Here is a 21,840-nt window from a genome sequence, read left to right on the forward strand (position 1 = left end):
GAGATGAATAAAAATAGGGGATGTGATAAGGGACAGTCAACTAATATTTGGTTTATGCTTTTGATTAATAAGAATTTGTTTTTTCAAAGCCTAAGACCAGTAGAAATATTTCATAGATTCATAGATATTAAGGTCAGAAGTGACCATTATGATCATCTAGTCTGACCTCCTGCACAACGCAGGCCACAGAGTCTCACCCACCCACTCCTGCAAAAACCTCTCACCTATGTCTGAGCTATTGAAGTTCTCAAATCGTGGTTTAAAGACTTCAAGGAGCTGAGAATCCTCCAGCAAGTGACCCGTGCCCCATGCTACAGAGGAAGGCGAAAAACCTCCAGGGCCTCTTCCAATCTGCCCTGGAGGAAAATCCAATCTGCCCTGGAGGACTGTTGTTGTTATAGCAACAGTCACTAATGTCATACACATTGTGAGTCACTGATGTATGATCATTCAGGATGAAACTAATTTCCATTAATTTATGAGAAATCTGTGGAAATACTTGTTTTTAAACACACATTCCCCTCTAGCATTGGCATCCTAAGCACTTGAGCATGGAGAATTTGAAACTAGTTATTAAAATTCTTTTGAAAGAGATTTTATGCTTATGTCCAGTCATTAGAGAGTATTGAGATGCATTTTGTAACCAAATATCACAAATTGTTGGATATATATTACCAAATGATCCCCTGGTAATCCTCCTGGGGCTTCCCAGTGGAAGTGGTCACACAAAAGAAATAAAATTATTAATCTCCCATCTGCTAGTAGCTGCTAGGCTACTCATAGCTTCTCATTGGAAAAAGAAAAGTAGTCCACCTATAGAAGAATGGTTAACAAATATGGGAGATGGCACTAATGGAATAATTAGTTCAACAATTATGTACCCAGCAAAACAGACTGAGGACAAATAGATACTTAGATATTTGGATACTATTTATTCAGTACCCAGACAAAGTATGTTCATCTGCAAAAAAAAAAAAAAGAAAAAGAAAAAAAAAAAGAAAAACTCCAGCACATCTGTCCATTTTTTTTTGAATATTAACATTTGGTAGACATTTAAATATGCATAATCAGATATTTCACTCAAGTTTAATAAAATCATTAGAAATTACATGTCATAGTTGTTGTAATCATGCTCATCCTATAATATGGTAATACCCTGTTAAATAGAGAGAGCAGATGATTATAATACTTTATAATGTCTCTTAAAAAAAAGAAAAACCTTCACCATTGTGATTATTGCTTTGTTTACGATATTTACATGGCAAGGATGTGTAAGCCTGTTAATACTTCCTAAATAGAGTAAACCAAAAGATTTTTTTTTAAAAAGTTATAACTTAGGTAAAGGCCTTTAATTTAATTCTCATGTATTTCATTCTCGCTTCCTGAACAAAACAAAAATGTGTTGCCATTCGTTTGCTCTTCACTGTTTTCAGCATGGAAGTTCTTGATACTGTTGTATTTTCAAGATGTCCTCCTTAAAGTTTAGCTGCTTCTGACCTACTTTCAGTGAACATATTTTGCATGGAATATAAGTCCTTATGGGGCTAAATGATTGCTCGCGCTGTTTACAATTGCACAGCATCCTCTATCAACATCACCTTTTGTGGGTCTCAGAAATTTTAGACATAGAGCTGTTCTGAACTAAGTATGTTCAGAACTATAGCCAACTCGTATATTTTCATCTGTGGAAAAGAACTAGGCTCTTGTCTACAGCCTTCCTTGCTAGTGCAAAATGTAAGTTTTGATGGAAACAGCTGTAGTCTCTGTTTCTGCTTTTCCAATTAAAAATGATTTTGGATTCTCTCATTAGACAGAATTTTGTTACAGAATGTGGTGTTTAAATAAAGGGGATAGCTAAGTACTATTTAATGCATTGAACAGGTATAGTTTGCATCTTGATTAACTGTGAAGACAAAACAACAACCCCAAAACCCTTTCCATATGGTGTGCGATTATAATTTAAACAGTACCAGTTATCACAATTACATGTCTAGTATAGAAAATGACAGTTACCTGATCTGAATAAGGGGTTTTATTTGTTCTTCAGTTTACTATTTCATAAGAAAACGTTGTTTTGTTTCCTTTTGAAACGTATAGCTGTTCTTTACTTTTACAGATAAGTCCTAATGCAGATCTCTATTATAAAACATTCAGTGACCCTCTTTACCTTGCCCAGTTTAAAATGTTAAGAGACACGTTATACTACATGAAAGGTACAGTGCTTATATTAATATAACTTTCTACTAAGTAATATGATGGGGGAGAATATAAAGCACTGTGTGTATTGTTTGCTGTGTTCCAAGTGGCTGGGAAGGGTGCAGTGTTTCATGGGTGCTGAATGTATGCTATACAGTTTGTGAAGCACTTCGGTATGAAAGTTGCCCTATAAAATTTAATTATTTAATCTGTTGTTGTCCTCTGCCCGAGGGAGGGACAATCAGCATCCAACTTGTTAATTTCCCAGTGGTCTTTGCTATGAAATTATTCTACTTCTCATTTGGAAAGAAATCTTTTTATGAATAATGTTTTATATTTAATATAAAAATGGATTGGTCTTATGTATATGCTATCTGGGGCACAGCTACTTTCTTTCTGCTAGAATATATTTTCCCTCTTATTCCTGCAGATCTTCCAAACTCATTTGTTAAGGAAATCCATGATTTTGTGCTGGAACAGTTCAACAGCAGCCAGTCAGAGCTTCAGAAAATCCTGCATGATGTAGATCGGCTACACAATGAACTGAGCCCTCTGAAATTGCGTTGCCAGGCTAATGCAGCTTGTGTGGATCTCATGGTGTGGGCTGTGAAAGATGAGCAAGGTGAAAAATACATACTTCTGTCTCTTCAGAATCTTTTGTCTTGCAGAAGTGTTTTGTACAACTCATTCTCCATTGTCAGTAGTTGATGGAGAGTCATTTCTATTACATGACGCTTGTCATAAAATGCATTTAATGATAAACTTCAGGAATTTTTTTGCTAGAGAAACCCAAAGAAAGTCAACATTGTCAGAAAAATGCACGGGTCATTTTAAAATGCTTATAACTCATAAGTTGGTTAACTGACTTAAAGTTCTCAGAAAATCCTTTCTGAATTCAGAGAATAAGTTCTGTAAGTTTGGGGAGAATGCACTATGTTATTGCACCGTGAAGTGCAAATCTGAATTCATCCTTGCCTACAGAGAGGCTTTGACATCTCCGTAATGCAGAATCTGTTAACTGTAGTTGCTAAAAGTCATTCTGAATATCTCTTTAATATAGACCTGATTCAGAAAAGCACCCAATCACGTGCTTTAAACTAAGAAAGTGCTTTCCTGAATAGGGATGTTTTCTTGATTTAGGCTCATACTATGTTTGATTCCTCTAGAAGTGATATTTGCATGAAATCTGACACATACTGCATATATTGCCTTTAAATATAACTTTACAGTATCAGAACTATAGGCAGGGACATGCAAGATCTTCTAAAAATCTTGCAAAATTACTGATAGAAATCATGTAGAAAAGGCCCATTAGTTCATCCAGACCATGAATGTCTCAAAAAGATGCTTCCACTTTTTCGTAGATATCATTGTCAGGAAGCTTTTCCTGATATTTAGCAGTGTTTTCCTCCTTTCTTTAAATTTAAACTTCTACCCCCTAATCTATTAAACATTTCTTTAAATATTTAAAATAGTTGTAGATGGCTATCAAATAAAACAAACACACAGCTGTCTTTGACACCTGTAGCTATCTCAGTTCAGAATATTTGAAAGAACTGTTTATTGCAGATATTAATAAGATTCCCAAACTTTTTACCAAAATGTTATGAACAAAGTTCAAATAAACCCTTCAAGCCAAATCAACCAAATCAAAACACCATGGATAACATTCTGTAAAACTTAAACAATTCAGCATCTCTGTACTCTGAAGTAGGTGAATCCAGCAAATTCTCTACCTGTTTGATGGTCTTCAGTAAGCACATTGTACTAGGTAGGCTAATAAATTCACATACATTCTTCAGATCTATTATTGATTTTCCTTCTTTTGGAACAAAGGTGCAGAAAACCTGTGCATCAAACTGTCGGAGAAGCTGCAGTCCAAGACCTCCAGCAAAGTCATCATTGCTCACTTGCCGCTGCTGATCTGCTGCTTGCAGGTCTGTCTTTAAAGGATTGAAAAGGAGTATTTTGATTTCAGCAAGTCACTTAGTAAAATTGCTTGCAGGTTCACAGACTAATTTAGCAGTTTTCTCATCTTCTGGTTATATTACTCTTGCCTGTGTCCTCTGCGTCTGCATTTTAGGGGCTTGAAACCACAGTGAGCTGGTGCTTCCCAGAATCTACTTGGCTTAATTTAAAAAAAAGTAGTGGGACTGGTTGGCTCCTGGGATTAGTCCAGATATGAAACCTTTCATCTCTTGTTCACCAATTGAAATCCAACACAGGTTGGTAGTGATCAAAACCTGAGGCCATCTGATGATGTTTCAGTAGCCTGTGTGAAATTAATTAAATAGGATGCAAACCAGCCTAGAAGGTAAGGTGTCCCATTCACAAAGACCCTACCACATTTGGAACTAATTAACCTCTTTGTTGGCAGTCTGTGTAGAGGGCAATGTGGAAAAAGTCGTGGAGACTGACCTTCCTTCTCATTGCTATGGTGATCTCTTTTCAGGTCAGGGTTGATTCATATTGGCAGGTTAATGTGCAGAAACTTGCCCAGGCTGCACATGATCTGTCAATAAATGTACATGATCCTTTAGGATTATCAATGTGTGTTATCTTGGAGTAGAAAATTCATTTTTAAAAGGGAAAAAGGAACATGGTGTTATCAGCGTCATTCTAGTTGGACACTTATCCACTTTGCAAAACCAGTCCACAGTTGTCATTCTGTAATCAAGACCGGAATAGTAAAGACCTGTTACTCCTCAGGGCTCTTTAAAATGTGCTTATCCCATAACTTCACTTCTGGGGAAGCCTGTTCATTAGGTATACTAAATGCTATCTTTTGCAAAACCCCTGGGAAGAAAAGGGCAAGAAATTGCTTACTTGTCATGCTGTCAGTGTGATCCTTTAGATCAGAGGTTTGAAACATTCTTTCACTGGAGTACAAATCCCTCAGCAATTATATATTTTTTTTAAAGCCATGAGCGCACAGTTGAAATAAAAATAGGTCCTGCTTATGCAGCAGGAAAGTTAGAAGTTGTAATGTGTCAATTATTTCCTTCTAGGGTCTAGGTCGTTTGTGTGAGAGGTTCCCTGTTGTGGTTCATTCTGTGACTCCATCTTTGAGGGACTTCCTCGTTATTCCTTCCCCAGTGCTGGTAAAACTTTACAAGTACCACAGCCAGTATCACACAGGTAAATGAAAGCAATATTAGCTCCATCTATGGTCCAGTCATGTGGTGGACCACAAACAACACTAATTTGCTCTTAAATTTCCTTTTATTATTGCAACTTACTTAAAGGTTTTTTCATTTTCTACCAAGTTATTTATTTGTGGTTTGGGTTTGTTTGTTTTATTTTGGAGGAAGAGAGGGAATGCAAAAAAAGTTCATGCAAGTATACACCCTGATGTCTTGGTGCTAGCAATAACCGTACAGAAATAACTAAGTCCATAGCATCCTACTCTCTCAACCCTGCAAAGTCAGTTTTGCCTAATACTGTCTTATTTTATAATTTCAGTAACTTTCATTCTCTTAAATGGTTAGTGTCTCCTCTGGCCCACAATGGTATCAAGGTGTTAAGTTTGTAGGGCGCAGCATGCAAGCGTGTATGTGTGTGTGAGAGAGAGAGAATATATATATCTATGAACAAATATATCAGCAGAAAAGTGACTTTTGAAACTAGCAAGATTGTAATAGAAGGTACAACAAATATGTGTCCGTGTTGGTCAAATAACCTAGTTTCTGCAATTTTTTGGTTGGTTGTTCTAAATAGTCTATCTTTTGTGTCATGTCTAAAGATGTTAAGCCTGTTTTTGAAAATTACTTTGACATCTTGGTTATGCTTAGAATTTCATCTATTACTGCATAGTTTGAAGTGTAACTAAAAAATTGTGTTCATCCATCCATCCATCCATCCATCCATCCATCCATCCATCCATCCTCTGTTTCATACCCAGGAAGATTAGGTGCTTCCCCCCCCCCCCCCCCAGCAAAAGGAGGGTTGAAATCCCACCACTACTTATATGCAATATGTGTGCAGCATGAATTGCCAGCAAGCTATCTTGGGCTGCTTTCAGTCTGTGTTAGGTAGATGAAACAGACCAATAAGGTGGGGATGGGTTGGGAGGATGAAAACCACAAATCACAGTTTAGATGGAAAGCAGAAGTGTATGCTCATTGCTGCATGCTTGTATGTTTAAAGGCACACTTAGACCATTTGGCATATAGACGAATGAGCCAGTGTTATGACTCGTAAGTTCCCTGACCACCAAAAATTTAATCATAAACTTGTGGTTTTTTTTTTTACATATTGGATATTGCTGTGATTACTTGTCAGTGAGTTGCTTTTCTGAAACATGGAGTTCCATTTTTATTTGTTCTTCAGGATTTCTATATTGAAGTTTTCAATTTCAAATTGAATGTTGATTTTTTTTTTTTCCCTAACTGCTAGTCCTGCAGAATATCCCTGGGTCTGAATGTGAATCTGTGTTCCTTCTGCCTCTTACAGTGACACAACTAATAAAGAGTCCACAGCTAAAATTTAGGTGGCAAGTTTGTTAGTGATGCCCAAAGCAGAATAGCTTGCTTTTCCACAGCCTTATTGTCTATATGCAGTGTTCAAAGGAGTGAAAACTTGTTTTGTCAAGAAAAATAAGTAGCTTGGACTTGAAGGTGAACAGGGAGCAGGTATGTCAAGTAGGAGACTTCATTTTTACCCGATAGTTCTTTTATGTTCTAACCATGCTTTAAAACACACTAAGGGAAATTAATCCCTCCTGTAGCTCTGTTTACTTCGGAGGTGCACCAGGAATGAATCTGGTTCAAGGTATTTCAGAGTGTTAGCGATACTAAGGTAGATGCAAATATTAAAAGTAAGGCAATGTAAAAATCCATTTAATAAATTGTTTACTGATTAGTCACATCCAGCAGTTTTGATTTGAAAAATCCTAATGTTAAGTTTGAGTATTCTTCTTTGAGACTGCCAATTAAATGATTTTAACTAATACTAAAGCAATATTCAAAACTATGCAAAGTGAGAAGGGTGGAGGCTTCTGAAAACGAATTGAGTAATGAAATAAATTTATAGCCCACGTTGGTAGGCATGCTTCACATGGTACCAAAGTTCTTCAGAGCACCTGTCTCTCTCCCTCTCCCTCTTTCCTGCATCCTAGTCTGTTTTGCATTCACTTGCCAGGTATTTCTCTACCTATGTATACACAATTCAAGGAAAGATATAGCAAAAGACACTGTCTCTTACGCTCCATCTCTGTTCTTAGTAGGTGGCAATGACATCAAAATCAGCGTAACAAATGAGCATTCAGAGTCCACTCTAAATGTAATGCCCGGTAAGAAAAGTCAACCATCCATGTATGAACAGCTTCGAGACATTGCCATAGACAACATCTGCAGGTAAGAATTGTACTTAGAAATACTGAAGGACTATCAAAAATGCAGTTTAAGGAGACAGGCGCTGATCTCACTGAAGTGGACAAACATTACGATCCATTAAATGGAGAAGCTGTGTAACGCAGAGTGTTTTAGATGGCCCCTGCTACCTTTTGTACAGCTGGAAAGTATTTGTCTAGCCACTGGGCCACTTGCTTTACGTACCCTTAACTCCACCTGGTGACCTCCAGAGTGCTCAGTAGCCTTCTGTTGCTTCCGAAGGTTTGCACAGTAAGCTCTTCTGGAGTAGATGCACTGGTAAACGCTTGTAACCTCGGGCAATGGAAAGTCACCCCCTTCCCATTTTTCTAAACCATTACACTAGACCATCTGCCCCTGCAGTCTGGAGTAGCTGCTGATTGGATGGATGGAGAGAGGAAGGCTCCAGCAGGAGCAGGACAGCCTAATCCCATTCGCTTCCTAAAAGATACTTCTCCTGAGCCCTGTTGGGTGCTTATAAAAGACCTTGTTTACCTCCCTCCCCATCCACCATCTGGTGCTTGGGAGGACAGTGAGTTGGGCCAACCTGTCAAGGATATTTAAAATGCCATGGAAGGTACACTCCATACAGCCTTTCTCAGTCCTTTTGCCTCCATTTGGAAGAAAGAGGGTTGAGGTAATTCCAGCTCTGTAGATACAAACACTGGAGGGCAGAGAATCAGCTACAAACTACAGGAGTGTCCAAGAAGTGTTCATTGTTGCTTGTATTTTAATTATGATTTAAACTGGCAAGTAGGAAAGCTTGATTTAAATAACGGATTTTAATTTTGTTTTGCATTTGTACTTTTGTTCTTTTCCTTTTACAAAATAATTGATTCTCATTGGTTGGTAATCATTGCAGATCAACGTATTTTAACTAAATATAACATTAACATTTACGCTTACTTTGGCACACAATGTCTGTTCAAATTCCAGTTGGTTCCTTAACTTTGAATGAACTAGTCATTGAACTGCACTAGCTGAATAAATGGAAAATATTTTCTTCGTACCTGCCAAAGAGGCTACCGCTGTCAAAAACTTCTTTAGCATTTCAGCCAACTGTGGTTCCAGGTGCTTAGCCACCAGTTCAGTCGTATGTCTTTCTTTAAAACTTTGGCAGCAAACTTACTGGTTAAATATTTTTTTATTTAAATGTTTTTAATAAATTATATTAAATTTAGGCCTTCATATAGCTTGTCATAATTTCAATTTTAATTTTAAATAGGTTTATTTTTAAAAGAAAAATGTATTTAATTTAAATAACAAATCAATATTTAGTTTTTTAAAAAATCGTTTGTCCACCCTGCTTATATTTCATATGTAAATAAGCATGAATGTCTAAAGAATGCTGAACTCGTGAAATAAATGTGAAATAATTGAACAGCATCTTCTGAATGCCAGGGTCTCATGAATATTTTAGGGGATGCCAAATATGTGCTAATGTGAATATATTTTTTTTTTCATGAGAATCACTTTCTGACGGAACACAATTCCGACTGTATCGATTTTATGTGTAGTGGTTTTGGTATTGGATCCTTTCTCTCCCATAGCGAGATGTGAAAATATAACTCTTGCTGTTTGGCTGTCCTGGCAAGTTTTGTGTTTAATGTTCTGTAGGTGCTTGAAAGCTGGCCTGACTATAGACCCAGTGATTGTTGAGGCTTTCCTAGCCAGTTTGTCTAACCGTCTGTACATCTCACAGGAGAGCGACAAGTAAGTTGTTAGGCATAATACTAATCCTTTTCTGTCTTCAGTCAATTTAACTTAAGACCCACTCCTGTTAAGACATTCAAGCATGAGGAGCCTTTCTCCTGTGTGAAATGCTGCTGACATCAGTAAGAATACATGTGGGAATATGCATCAGATCATGCAGATTTCTTTGTGGGATTGGGCCTTTATTTCAGTACTGATGGGCCTACATACTTTACTGGATAAAAACACTGCTTTCCTGTCTGCAGTGAGTATTAAAGTCTATTTGAAGTACTAACTGAAATGAGGTGGCCTCTGCTAAGTCTTCAGTGGGCTGTACAAGCTCATCACTTAATGTTTGGCACAATTGATTACTGCTTGTGGAGTCTGAATTGCCTCTCTCCTATTGAGAGGTTGGTTTGCCAAGGCAGAGCTAAGATAGTTGACAAGGCATCTCCAACGGAAACTCCCACTACGTTTACCCCACTGTACTGGGACTGTTTTAAAAAAATAAAAATAAAAATGGACAGTCATTCCAGACAAGCCTTTTATCTTTTTCTACTGATTCTACTATAGTGAATGGTTAACAGATCAGTGTTGGTACTATAAAAGCAATTGCTTTTAGTTCCTGTACTAAGTATGCTTTTGATTATAATAGAAGGGAAAAACAGCATTAAGGGGTTAAAATGAAATTAAGTGATATTACAGTTTACTGGATGCATCAGTGTAAGTTGTTTCTCAGGCAGATTGTAGCTCAACTTGTAGAGCTAGATGTGTAATTGTTTCTGGATGTTTATATGAATGTGGCTTGTTTATTTTTTGTTAGGGAAGCCCATTTGATTCCTGACCACACAATTCGAGCTCTGGGGCACATTGCAGTGGCTCTTAGGGACACTCCCAAAGTGATGGAACCTATCCTGCAGATCCTGCAGCAGAAGTTCTGCCAGCCACCATCTCCACTTGACGTACTCATCATTGACCAGCTGGGCTGCTTAGTTATCACTGGAAACGTAAGGAGAGAAGAGCTGGCCAAGAGAACAAACCAGACTAGAGAGACCCCTAAATTACAGTTGTCTATTTCCTTCAGTTAAAGTATTGCTGTCAACTTTGTTTAAGCCCGAAAAATGTTTCCTTAAATGCAGCATTTCAGCATTTATCCTGTCTTCATAACATACACACACTTATACAATCATTTGTTTGCATGTACCTTTTTGTACAATGTCACTAGTAACTAGCAAAGCCACGCCTCTCCAGCAAACCTTAGTTCCCACAGATATATAGTAAAAGAATTAATGTAGAGGAAGAAATGTGAAGCTTACAAAAGCTCCTAAGTGACTTAGGACACCCAGGTCCTATTTAGGCCTGAGGAACCTAAATCCTTTTTGAAAATGGGATTTATGTTCCTAAGTCACTTAGGTCCAGATTTTTAAAGATACTTAGGCATTCTATATAAGATTTTTATTTAGTTGGATAAAATTTATTTTTACAGGTTTATTCCTTTAAGAGATATTGTATTCAATGTACTCCACTTAGTTTGTTTTCTTACAGCAATATATTTACCAGGAGGTATGGAATCTATTCCAGCAAATCAGTGTAAAGGCAAGCTCAGTTGTTTACTCTGCCACTAAAGATCACAAGGATCATGGATACAGGTAACATAGATATAAGTGACTCCTTAGAATTCATGACTATTTAAACCAAACATCTTCCTTTAAGCATGGTTATGCACTTTCACTTTTTTCCGACAGACATAACAGCTTTATTTCTTTCGATCTTTCTTTGTTGTATTCCAGAGATTTGTTAATGTTAATTGTCCATTTCTGAGAGGGTGGGTGTTTTGAATATATGCAGATCTCATGTAGTCTCCTATTCCTGTATTGTTTAAAGTAACACTTTTTAATATTTAAAAATGACGGGTGTGTATGTCTCGCTTCCATTAGTTGGATTTAGGAATGAATAATGTACTTGTGATTTTATTTTTCTCTTGATGAGCTGTTGGCAATTATTTCTTCACAGTGATGCAATGATGCCTTAGCCAAAAGGTGCTAGAAGTTGGCACTGAATAATAATGGAGACTCCTAGATCTTTCAGAAACTGTGTTAGCATCAGGCAGTACCAGCTTCTGTCACAAAAGATTTGTAGCCGTATCAGTCCCAGGACATTAGAGAGACAAGGTGAGTAAGGTAATATCTTTGATTGGACCAACTTCTGTTGGTTAGAGAGGCAAGCTTTTATGTTTACACAGCGCTCTTCTTCAGATGTGGGAAATTTAATCAGAGTGTCACATTCCAAGATGGAACAAATTGTTTAGCATGAGTAGTTACCACGTATATCAAAGGACCATTCTAAGGAAAAAGTCAGGATATACACCTTAACACACTGAAAACTGCCTTCACCAAACAAGGACACTCCACCAGAGAAATGGATCACATCATGGAACAGCCACCGAGATACCCTGAGAAAACCTGCTTCAATACAGAAATAACGCCCCCACCCCCACTGCATATCCCTAGTTGTCACCTGCCATCCCATACTTGATGGGGACCCCATCCTGAAAGAAATCTTTTCTGAATCCCCTCTTCTGGCCTTCAAACAATGCTCCAACCTCTCCATGCTCATCGTCAGAAGTAAGCCCCGCACAGACCAGGACACCAGCTCAAAACAACCCCAGACCCTGCCAGAAAAACAGATGCAAAACCTCCAGATATGTCTCCACTGCTACAATGATCAACACCCCCAAACAACACACCTTTCAAGATCCATGGGTCCTAAAAATGTGTACCACAACATGTGGTATACCTTTCCTGTGCGCTAAATGCCCCAACTGCAACTATGTGAGTGAAACCAGACAGTCACTATGCTCTCGAATGAACTCATGCAGGAAATTGGTAAGGCAAAATATCATATCGTCTGTGGGGGGAGCACTTTTCACAAAGTGATCACTCTATATTTGACCTATCAGTCTCATCCTCAAAGAAAACCTGTTGAACGCTTTCAAAAGATGAGCCTGGGAGCTTAACTTCATAACACTTTTTTAGACAATAAAATTCAAGGACTGAATAGAGACACTGACTTTATCATTTATTACAAGAATCTGTAATCCACTAACAAATCTCCCATAGCGGCTTCCTCCCCACTTCTCCTTCCTTTCTTCCCTGTAACTGAACAGGTGTGAAGGGGCCACTTCACCTCGAATAGTTCCTTGAAATATATGTTAACTGCTTGTGCTAAACAATCTGTACCATCTTGTATTTAGCTGTGACACTCTGAGTAAATATCCCAGACTGAAGAAGAGCTCTCTCTAAGCTTGAAAGCTTGTAAAAGATATTACCCCTCCCCCTTGTCTCTCTAAAAGATTGATTGGTTGGTAAATTCTGGTGTCAAAAACTTCTAATGCATTAGCTGTAGTTGCAAGCTATCCTCTTAATAGGCCTGATCCACAGCCCAGTGAAGTCAAAAATTTTCATTGGCTTCATTAGGGTTTAGATTGGGCCCAGTACTCTTAAGAAGTATTGAATTCCTTAAGAATAATTTATCGAAGAATGCTTAATAACTAGGCACTCCATCCAATTCCTATTACAACTAATAGAAAATATTCCAGTGACTTCACTGGGAGTTGAATCAGGCCCTATTTGAGTAAGGTATTGAAGTATAAAACTGCATAGCTCAGAATTCCTGCTGTATTCATCATGTCATATGATGAGTTAATTATTTCTTTTAAGTATTCAGGAATGTGAAATGGTCGTTTGTATCAGAGTTATGTTGCATTATAATTTTAACCTTTAAAAAATGCTTGAATTCAATTCTAACGAGGATGAAGGATTAACAACTACAAACGAGCTTACTGGTACACCCTCGTTATAAGGCTTTCACTCACTGTCCTGCCCAGTGCACGCCAGTAATTAATTGCAGCTGTTAATTTGAATTTCTCTGCCACCCTACAACTTTTCCAATCCAGAAATGCAATATGTTTCTGCTGGTTTAGGTTTAGGTTTTCCATACCAAAAATGGTCAGTCCTGGTGAATTGATGATGGTGGCAGCACAGACAAAACATTCTCTAGAGACGAAATTGAGACCACCAATTACATTACATTTCATTCTTTACACACCAATGTTGGCGCACATGGTGGAAATTAGTTTATTCCATTCCTCTCTGTCCTTTGGTGCTGCTTCCATCTGCTCTCTGTTGTTGAGACCACTAAATGCATTTTAATTATGATTCAAGCAATATTTAATTGGCTTTTTGAATTGGAATGCTAATGCATTAACCCAGCGTGCCATCCATTCTCACTAAATCCTTGATGTCCAAAATGTGCCTGCCACTCTCAGTATTATGCAGATTTGCTGTTGAACAGTGTTAGTGAGAAACCATTATAAAATAAATACAAACCTTTTCATCAAAGAGTTGGTTGTTTCTAATTTCTCTCTTTCTTTCTTGTCAGACACTGTTCCTTAGCTGTCATTAATGCCTTGGCTAACATAGCTGCTAACATTCAGGGAGAACACCTTGTGGATGAATTACTAATGAATTTGCTGGAACTGTTTGTACAGCTTGGACTGGAAGGAAAGAGAGCCAGTGAGAGAGCAAGTGAAAAGGGCCCCGCACTAAAGGTAAGGAATGGTATAAAATGTGTGGGTTTTAATTCAGTACCTCTTTGCACTGATATGGCTAATGTAAACGTATTATTCTGATCTCCTCTGAACCAAGTGTATACACTTAAAAATCGCACATGTAACTACTGAAACAAATGAGAAATGTGTGTTATGGTGCCTATTAATAATATAGAGCCTACATAACTTTTTACATATCAATTAAGCCTCACATAATATCTGTAAGCTTAGGTAATTAGTAGTGGTGTACCCATTTTTCAGATAGGTTAATTGAGACATGGTAGATATTAAGTGAATTGTCCAAGGCACAAAGCAGGCTGGTGACCGAGCTGGAAACAGAAACAGGAAGTCCTGACTTCTAAGCTCCTGCTATTACCACTTCCTAAGAAATAGGGAAGTGTTATAAACTTGCAGTTCTAATCTCAGCTACCCCAGATGTTAATTTATCCTGAATAACTACTATTGTGATTACACGTATGTGGATTTTCCAATATTAGAGTTGATGGAGGCCTACATAACTAAATTTACAATAGACTCCATAAAATGGAACAGTCTGGTGTGAACTACAGATGTAGTGAGATCAGTTCAGATTACCCTGACTGAATAAGCATTAATTGGAATTGGTTGTAAAAGAGGAAACTGACGGACGTTCTCACATGAATGATAGAGAAACCATAATGCTTTTCTGATTAGAAGTGCAATCTCATATGCATTGCAAGTGTAAGAACTGCAAAGCAAAACTGAGCAGTACAAATTCTTACAGCTGGAGATTACATTTAACAAGATATCTGTCCATATCTACAAATCCTTGTGATCATTGTATTCTCGCTAATGTTACGGGAATTTCACTAGTATGTTACCCTACTGTGTGTGGGGCTGCGAGGGGCGGGGGGAGGGAGAGGTAGCAAATCAGTACAGCTGATTTACATTCTGAGAGTGCAAGGTGACACAGGAAAAGAAGTGCTGGACATTGTTGGGAAATCAGAAATGTTAACTGGCTGGTGGTGTCAGTGATCTCTAACAGAAAAGCAGAGTGGGAGTGCTGGTTTTCTTTGGTGTTGGGAAGGAATGTGAAAAAGTTCAGTGACCTGTTTTCCAGGGGCCATTACTTGTATTGCTGATAAATTAAAATGAGAGCTTAATGCTGATGTTATAATCTGGATCTCCAGCTTCCAAGTAAGTGCTCTGTTGTATTTTAAGATCTTGAGGACGCACAAACTATCCATTATCCTCAAACTGGTTAAATTAAATTGGTGCGGACCCCTGTGTGGGCACTCTTTTATTTTGGTTTAAGAGCAGATTGTTTAGGCATAGCTTAAACTTGTTCCTGAGTGATTTAAGCTAAATTACTCCTGGGGGAATTCTGCACCACTGCGCATGCGCAGAATTTATGTCCCCCGCCAATTTCTTTGCTTCCTCACAGAAAAATGACTTTCTGTTGGGGAAGCAAAGGGAAGCCACAAGAGCAGCCATGCGATTCTCCCCCGCAGTATGTTTTGGGTGCCCAGGGCAGCTGGCAGAGAGGTAAATCACTATGCGGCAGGGGACAGGACTGTGGAAAATCTGGCTGATGGCTCCTACCCTGCGCCGGGCTCAGCTGCTAGTCCCAGTTGGGCTGAAGAGAACAGGATTCCTCTTCCCCTGCACAGCATCCGGGGCTGGGTCAAAACCAGCCCAACGTTTCTCCCCCAAATTCAGGAAGCTCTGCAAACTCCTTTTCCCCTCACCCCCCACTTCCTGCACCCATCGCTCTTCAGCTGCAGGGGGAGGGATCCCTGTATAGGGAGCTGCTCCCCCATCTGCCCAACCCCTGTGCATCCAGACCCCCTCATACCGAGACCCTCCTGCCAAGCCTCACCCCCTGCCCCTCCCACACACACTCAGAACTCCCCCAAAGAGCCCTACTCCCCCTGCACCTTAGCATCCTGACGAGCCACTTGCACCTGGGTCCCCACCCCACTGAGCCCCACTCCCTCTGCTTCTGGACACCCCCACTGCGCCTCCCACACCCAGACCCCCCTGCTGAGCTCTATTTCTCCCGATACCCAGACCCCCCCTGCAGAGCCCTGACCACCTTCACTTGGACCCCTCTGCATAGTCCCATTACTGTTGCACCCAGAACCCCCCAACAAGCCCCTGTGCATCCCGATCCTGCCCCTGTACCCAGATCTCCCACTGAGCATCCTGCACCCAGATAGCCCCACACTCAGCCCCTCCACACTTATATCCTGCCGTGCTGAGCCTGCCCGCCCATACTTGGTGCACCTGGCACAGAGGGGCACGGCCCTGGGGTGTTTCTGTGACTGGCCTGGTCCTTGTGCTATATCAGGATTGGGTGCAGCCTCATCACTGAATCAGTGTCCCATTGGGGAGCTGCACAGTGATATCCAACCTCTGTGCAGCCGGTGGTCCGTGGTCCCTAATGCCATGCTGGAGCCTCCACATTTATTTGACAAATAAAACTTGCAAAATTTTAAAATATTGTGCACAGAATTTATATTTTTTGGTGCAGAATTTTAATCTTTTTGGTGCAGAATGCTCTCAGGAGCAGCTAAATCAAAATAAACCTGGATTAAATTGAAACTAAAGTGTGTACACAGACTTTCGCACTGATCTGAACGAATTGGTTTAAGATCACATCTTAAGTAAACCGCTGCAGGCAGACTGCTTCCAGATCTTTATGATCAGCTGTCTGTATAATGTAAACTAATCCTTAAAGAAATACATGCAAAGGGTCTAGAAACTCCCATTCACTTCAGTGTGTTCTGGTGGAATGCAAGACTGGGCCTATAATGTATTAAATCTCTGTTATGACATGAAAGGGTTGTAGACTATAAGTCTGTCCAGCAGCTGACTCTTATTAAATAGCTGCAATATTTTAATTTAGGAGTAGTTCCAAAAAACCTTAAAATATATGTTTGTAAACATACTTATGTAAATTTCAATTTTGTTTGAATACTCTACCATAACAAGATTGTTTTACAATCTCACCTAGTATTTACAGGATAGATTTCCAAAGGTGAGGTGAATACAGTTTACATCACTTATTGCATGTTCCTAAAGTGCTGTGCTCCAGAAAGTCCCACTAAAATCAAACTGACACCACTCAGGATTAGGCACTTAGTGACATATGAATAGTTTTATTGACATGACAGCTAGGTGCTAGTTACAAAGATATCGAGGTAGACCATGTTAACTTATACCTCTAAGTGTGAAAATGAGGAACAATAAATGAGAACAGTGTTTCTCTTCAAATGGGTGGGAGGATATAAAAATATATTACAAGTTGTGAATTTGGTTTGGCTGTGAACTGAATTGCAACACCTTCATTTTGGAGGCGGGGGGAAGGAGGGAGAAATCCTACTTTCGATTATAGACCATCACATTCACTGCTCAAGAATGAAGAGTGAAGTTAATTGAACATTTTGCTTATCAGAGATGAACTAACACTTCACTATTTGTGATTTTATATGGCTATTCCAGACACTCAAACCTCCCAGATGTTGATGTGGAGTGACTTTATAATTATAATTAAAAAAAAAAAAAAGAAAAAATTATTGTGAAAAGTTGAATTTCTTTCCATACCGTGTATGTCTATATTAGTGCCATGTTTGTGGCTAAAATTATACCTAAAGCTGTGCTAGCAATTCAGTAAGAGTTGTTTTTCTCTTTTTAACATCCCCAACACAACACCCGCCCACCTCCCACACACACACTTCAAATTTTAATAGTGCAAAGTTCCTTTCTTTCCCATTTATGGGATTGGTGAACTCTCTTGGCAAATCTCTTTGAAATGAATAGAATCTCTGTTTGCTTTGAAGATAAACTGCATCTGTAACCAGTAAATGCCTTTTATGTCACTGACCAACTCAGTGAAGCTGCTGGGTTATTTGTTTCATAAGGATAAGAGTTTCTAATCTGGGGTGCCAACTCCGCTCCTGTGAGGGAAACCAGATGAATTCACAGTTTGTTTGTTGTTTCAGCAAACCCAACGAATGCCATCATGAAAAATCCTGCCTGTGTTGTCCAGGTTTTTTAGATTCTGGTCTCACAGATAAGTGACTGTGATGCTTATAAATATAACTCTGTTCTAAAACAACACCTTTATACTGGATTTCATCATCCTCATCTACGTGATAACCCAGCAATTTCTGTGTCTCTCCCATGTTCCACCTCTCAGGAACTAATATCTGAGCTGAATTCACACCCTGGCAAATCCACTTTAAGCTTCATCTGTGCTAGAAAACAATGTTCCTTTATTTTAAAAGTAATAAATGGTTTGGGTTCTAGTACAATCTTGACCCCAGTGTTCAGGGAATAATTTGCTCAATATGATTCTGAAAATCGTTCTTAAGACTGTTTCTTCTTACTCTTGAATGTTTTTAAAAATAATTTATACTAAATTGGACCCTGTCCATGCTGGGGTCCAAACTGTGTTGCTGAACCATTTCTATATTTAGGTTTTAAAAGCAGAATTCTCACTTTTTTGATAGCATTGACAGGACTTTAATGTTCTATTATTTGTTAAGTCTCCTGTGCTTCTTAACAGGCTTTTTATTATTCCAGATCTGTTTACGTGACTGTTAAACCACTTTGCATTGATTCTTTTTGCTTAATTAGTTGTCAGCAGATTTTGCAACCAGGCAAAATTTGTTTTTTGTTAGAAAAGGAAATTAACTTGTTAGGATTAAGTTGGATGGACAGTGTTTTCTGTTGGAGTGAGTCCCTTAAATTCCTTATCCTTTACAGATTCATAATCTTGGCTTTAGTTCAAAAGTAAAATCTGATTTCTGCAAATATTTGACAGCTGGCTTTGGGCATGTAGAGTAATAGGAGACTTTTCAATTTCTGGATGTTTTGCAATACAGATGACAACTGATATGTGTTTCTCCCCCGAACTGAAAGTGTGATCTTTGATTTGCAGTTATGACAGAGCTGTGTCTGTGGAAGAAGGCCCCTCAGTTCATCCATTTGATTAAAAATAGTGTTTTTCTTTCCAACAGTAACACCCTGAGGGGGGAAAGTGTGCATATTGTCAAGTTCTAGATTCTGATCCTGCTGCTGGATCCATGTGGGCAGACTTTTTCCCTGTTTGGAAACCCATTAGGGATTCATGTAGACTTGAGCCCTGTGCTTACGCCTAGCCCACTGGTTTCAGTGGTGCTCAGGTTGGGTGACACAGTGGTTTTGTAGGCTCAGGGCTGTGGTCTGCAATGTATCCATATTTATGCATATGTACGAGTAGCTAAAGAACATGAGCCATTGGAAGTGAGCTTTGTAGTAAATATTACTTCAGATTGCTGTGTGTTTCTTTGACATTTTCACATCTTTTAAAACCTCTCTTCTTTTTCAGGCCTCCAGTAGTGCAGGGAACCTGGGAGTGCTTATTCCTGTTATTGCTGTGGTGAGTGTTGATAGACGGGGCATTTGTGAGCTGAATGATGATTTCCCCAAAAGCTCAAGTATCTGTGCGGGGGCGGGAAGGGGAGGGGCAGCAGATGGGACTGATAAGTAGCCATGAAAGACAAATACATGTTATAACTTCTTACTTGCTAGAAGTTTAAAAACAAATGGGCATTTGTTTGATGATGACATCTCTCTTAAAGCAGCTAATTTTTTGTTATTCAGCGAGAGGGTCTATTGTTAGTCATGAGTTCAAGAGATTCGTGATCCAAATAATACCAGAGGGGATATTATACTGACTAATATTTGGCAGCCAATGTATTAAGAGATATGTAACTAGAAGACAACAGCGCCTGGGGAGAGAACTGAAAAACCAGAGTTATTAAAAAAAAAAAAAAAGTTAAAAATAAATTCCAGAAGGCAGCATAAAAGAGAGTCTGTAAAGCAGATTAATTATAATAAAGGAGACAGGAAAGACTCCATATCTTTCGTGGATATTAATTAGCTTTCGTGATATACGCATTTTGTGAAATGTTCATGTGTGCTGAGGTTTGAAGACCATTCTAAACAAAAGTAGCGCAAAATAGGAGTGTGTGTGTGTATATACAGTTTGCCCTCTTGGACTGAGAGGATTTTCCGAGCCAGAACAACTTCTAAACCTAGTCCAACAAGTAGTCCAGCCAAAGACTGAATTGATTCATGGCGTTTCTAGGTGAACAGCTGCAAACAGCTCAGGCCATTTTGAAATCTGAGCCTTAATATGCTAATGGCCAGATTCACGGGAGTACCAGAAATGGCTGTGACTGCCTTCCCCTCTCCTGTTGTTGAATTCTCTGGGTTCAGAAAGATTATTTTATACAGCTAGGGAGAAAAAAGGAGATCGTGTCAAATATTTGGAGACCGTCGCTGCTACGACTAGTTGTTGCAGCTCTAACACATTAGGACACATTTTGTTATTGTCCTGGCTTTAGAGTTGCCAACTTTCTAATCACACAAAACCGAAAACCCTTGCCCCACCCCTCATTCCATGAGGCCCTTCCCCTGCCCTGCCCCTTCTCTGAGGCCCCACCCCCTGCTCTCTCCATCCCCTCTCCCTCCGTCGCTCACTCTCTCCCACCCTCACTCATTTTCACTGGGCTGGGACGGGGTTGGGGTGCAGGGTGGGTGAGGGCTCCGGTTGGGGGTGTGGGCTCTGGGGTTGGGGGTGTGGGCTCTGGGGTTGGGGGGTGGGTGGTTTCAGGCTCCGGGAGGGAGTTTGTGTGCCGGAGGGGACTCTAGGCTGGGGCCGGGGGTTCGGGTGCAGGAGGGGGTTCAGGGTGTGGGATCCTGGTGGCGTTTACCATGGCTCAAAGGAAACAGCCATGAGGTGCCTGCAGCCGCTAAGCACATGGGCAGTCAGAGAGACTCCATGCACTGCCCCCACAGCTCCCACCGTCATGGTTCCTGGCAAATGTGAGCTGTGGAGCCGACACAGTCCCTTTTCGACCGGGCGTCTGGCAACCCTACCTGGCTTTACAAACTTCTTGGCTCAGATCTCAAAAAAATAAGAACGTAAAATTAGGCTCCTAAATGAAGTGAGCTGTAGCTCACGAAAGCTCATGCTCAAATAAATTGATTAGTCTCTAAGGTGCCACAAGTACTCCTTTTCTTTTTGCGAATACAGACTGACACGGCTGTTACTCTGAAACCTGCTCCTAAATCTGTCTTTCAGCACCCGCCTGACTTTCAAAAGTGCTGAGCACCCAACATCAGCTCCCACTGAATTCATCCATGATTATAAAGGCTAGATCCAGAGGTTACTGGAACATTTACATAAATATCTTGGGCTATCAAAAGGTAGCTTGCTCAAAAATAGCAACTTTTAAATGGACTAATTGTAGTCCTAATTGAGGCCTGTAGTCCAGTGGTGACTGGTGTGTTGCTTTGCCCTTTCAGGTCCTGCTCCATCTCCTATTGAAATCAATGGGAATTTTGGCATTGACTTCAAAGGGAGTAAGATCAGGCCTTTAAAAATGATCTCTTTCATTTGTGACATACTGCAAGGGGCTGTTTTCTGTGTCACATGTTGGTTGATAAAATGCATTTGATTTGAATACTTGATGTATACTGCATTTTTCTTAACCAATGTGACCTTTACAGGGAGTAAAATAAACAGAGTCAGAAGCTGTAGCAAGAGTTAATGGTTACATTATGGGTGCAGAAGCAAATATTTGATTGTCTTGCACAATGCATAAAGATCATGAGTTCTGAGCTGCAGCTACATTTGCTTTTCTGTTTGTCCTCTTTCCCTGGTTACAGGAATTGGTCTTGGCCTCAAAAATAACTTTTAGAACTTTGTTTCCAGCTAATGTAGGCTTTGAAAAACTCATTCTTGATTGCCAAAGGTTTCTTTCAGCTTCTTGATTTGATTATTTTCTTTAATGTGTGTGTGAAGAATAAGATAACCTTCCCATACTTGCATTTATTCTTTAATGTTTTCTGTGGCAAAGCTTTTTAACACTGAAAAAGTATGTGTGCGCAAAAAAGTTTTGAACAAGGACTGTATATGAAGTAGGAATATTGAAAAGGGAA

At 39.5% G+C, this 21,840-nt stretch overlaps 1 protein-coding gene across 6 annotated transcripts in view; it reads left to right on the forward strand.

Annotated features, from left to right (window-relative positions):
• The window catches only part of PI4KA (phosphatidylinositol 4-kinase alpha), a 101,199-nt gene that overhangs the window by 18,336 nt on the left and 61,023 nt on the right, over positions 1-21,840 (forward strand). For 5 of the 6 annotated variants that reach the window (XM_073312507.2, XM_073312502.2, XM_073312505.2 and 2 more), the window contains exons 10-19: positions 2,117-2,213; positions 2,627-2,818; positions 4,033-4,133; positions 5,205-5,334; positions 7,418-7,550; positions 9,183-9,278; positions 10,081-10,264; positions 10,803-10,906; positions 13,698-13,866; positions 19,220-19,270. In XM_073312507.2, the coding sequence (XP_073168608.2) occupies positions 2,117-2,213; positions 2,627-2,818; positions 4,033-4,133; positions 5,205-5,334; positions 7,418-7,550; positions 9,183-9,278; positions 10,081-10,264; positions 10,803-10,906; positions 13,698-13,866; positions 19,220-19,270 (1,257 nt within the window). The remainder of the gene's footprint in view (positions 1-2,116; positions 2,214-2,626; positions 2,819-4,032; positions 4,134-5,204; positions 5,335-7,417; positions 7,551-9,182; positions 9,279-10,080; positions 10,265-10,802; positions 10,907-13,697; positions 13,867-19,219; positions 19,271-21,840) is intronic. The other variant, XM_073312503.2, reaches the window with a different exon arrangement.

This window comes from Lepidochelys kempii, chromosome 15 (assembly GCF_965140285.1).
Source record: "Lepidochelys kempii isolate rLepKem1 chromosome 15, rLepKem1.hap1, whole genome shotgun sequence".
In the NCBI taxonomy this organism is placed as follows: Eukaryota; Metazoa; Chordata; order Testudines; family Cheloniidae; genus Lepidochelys; species Lepidochelys kempii.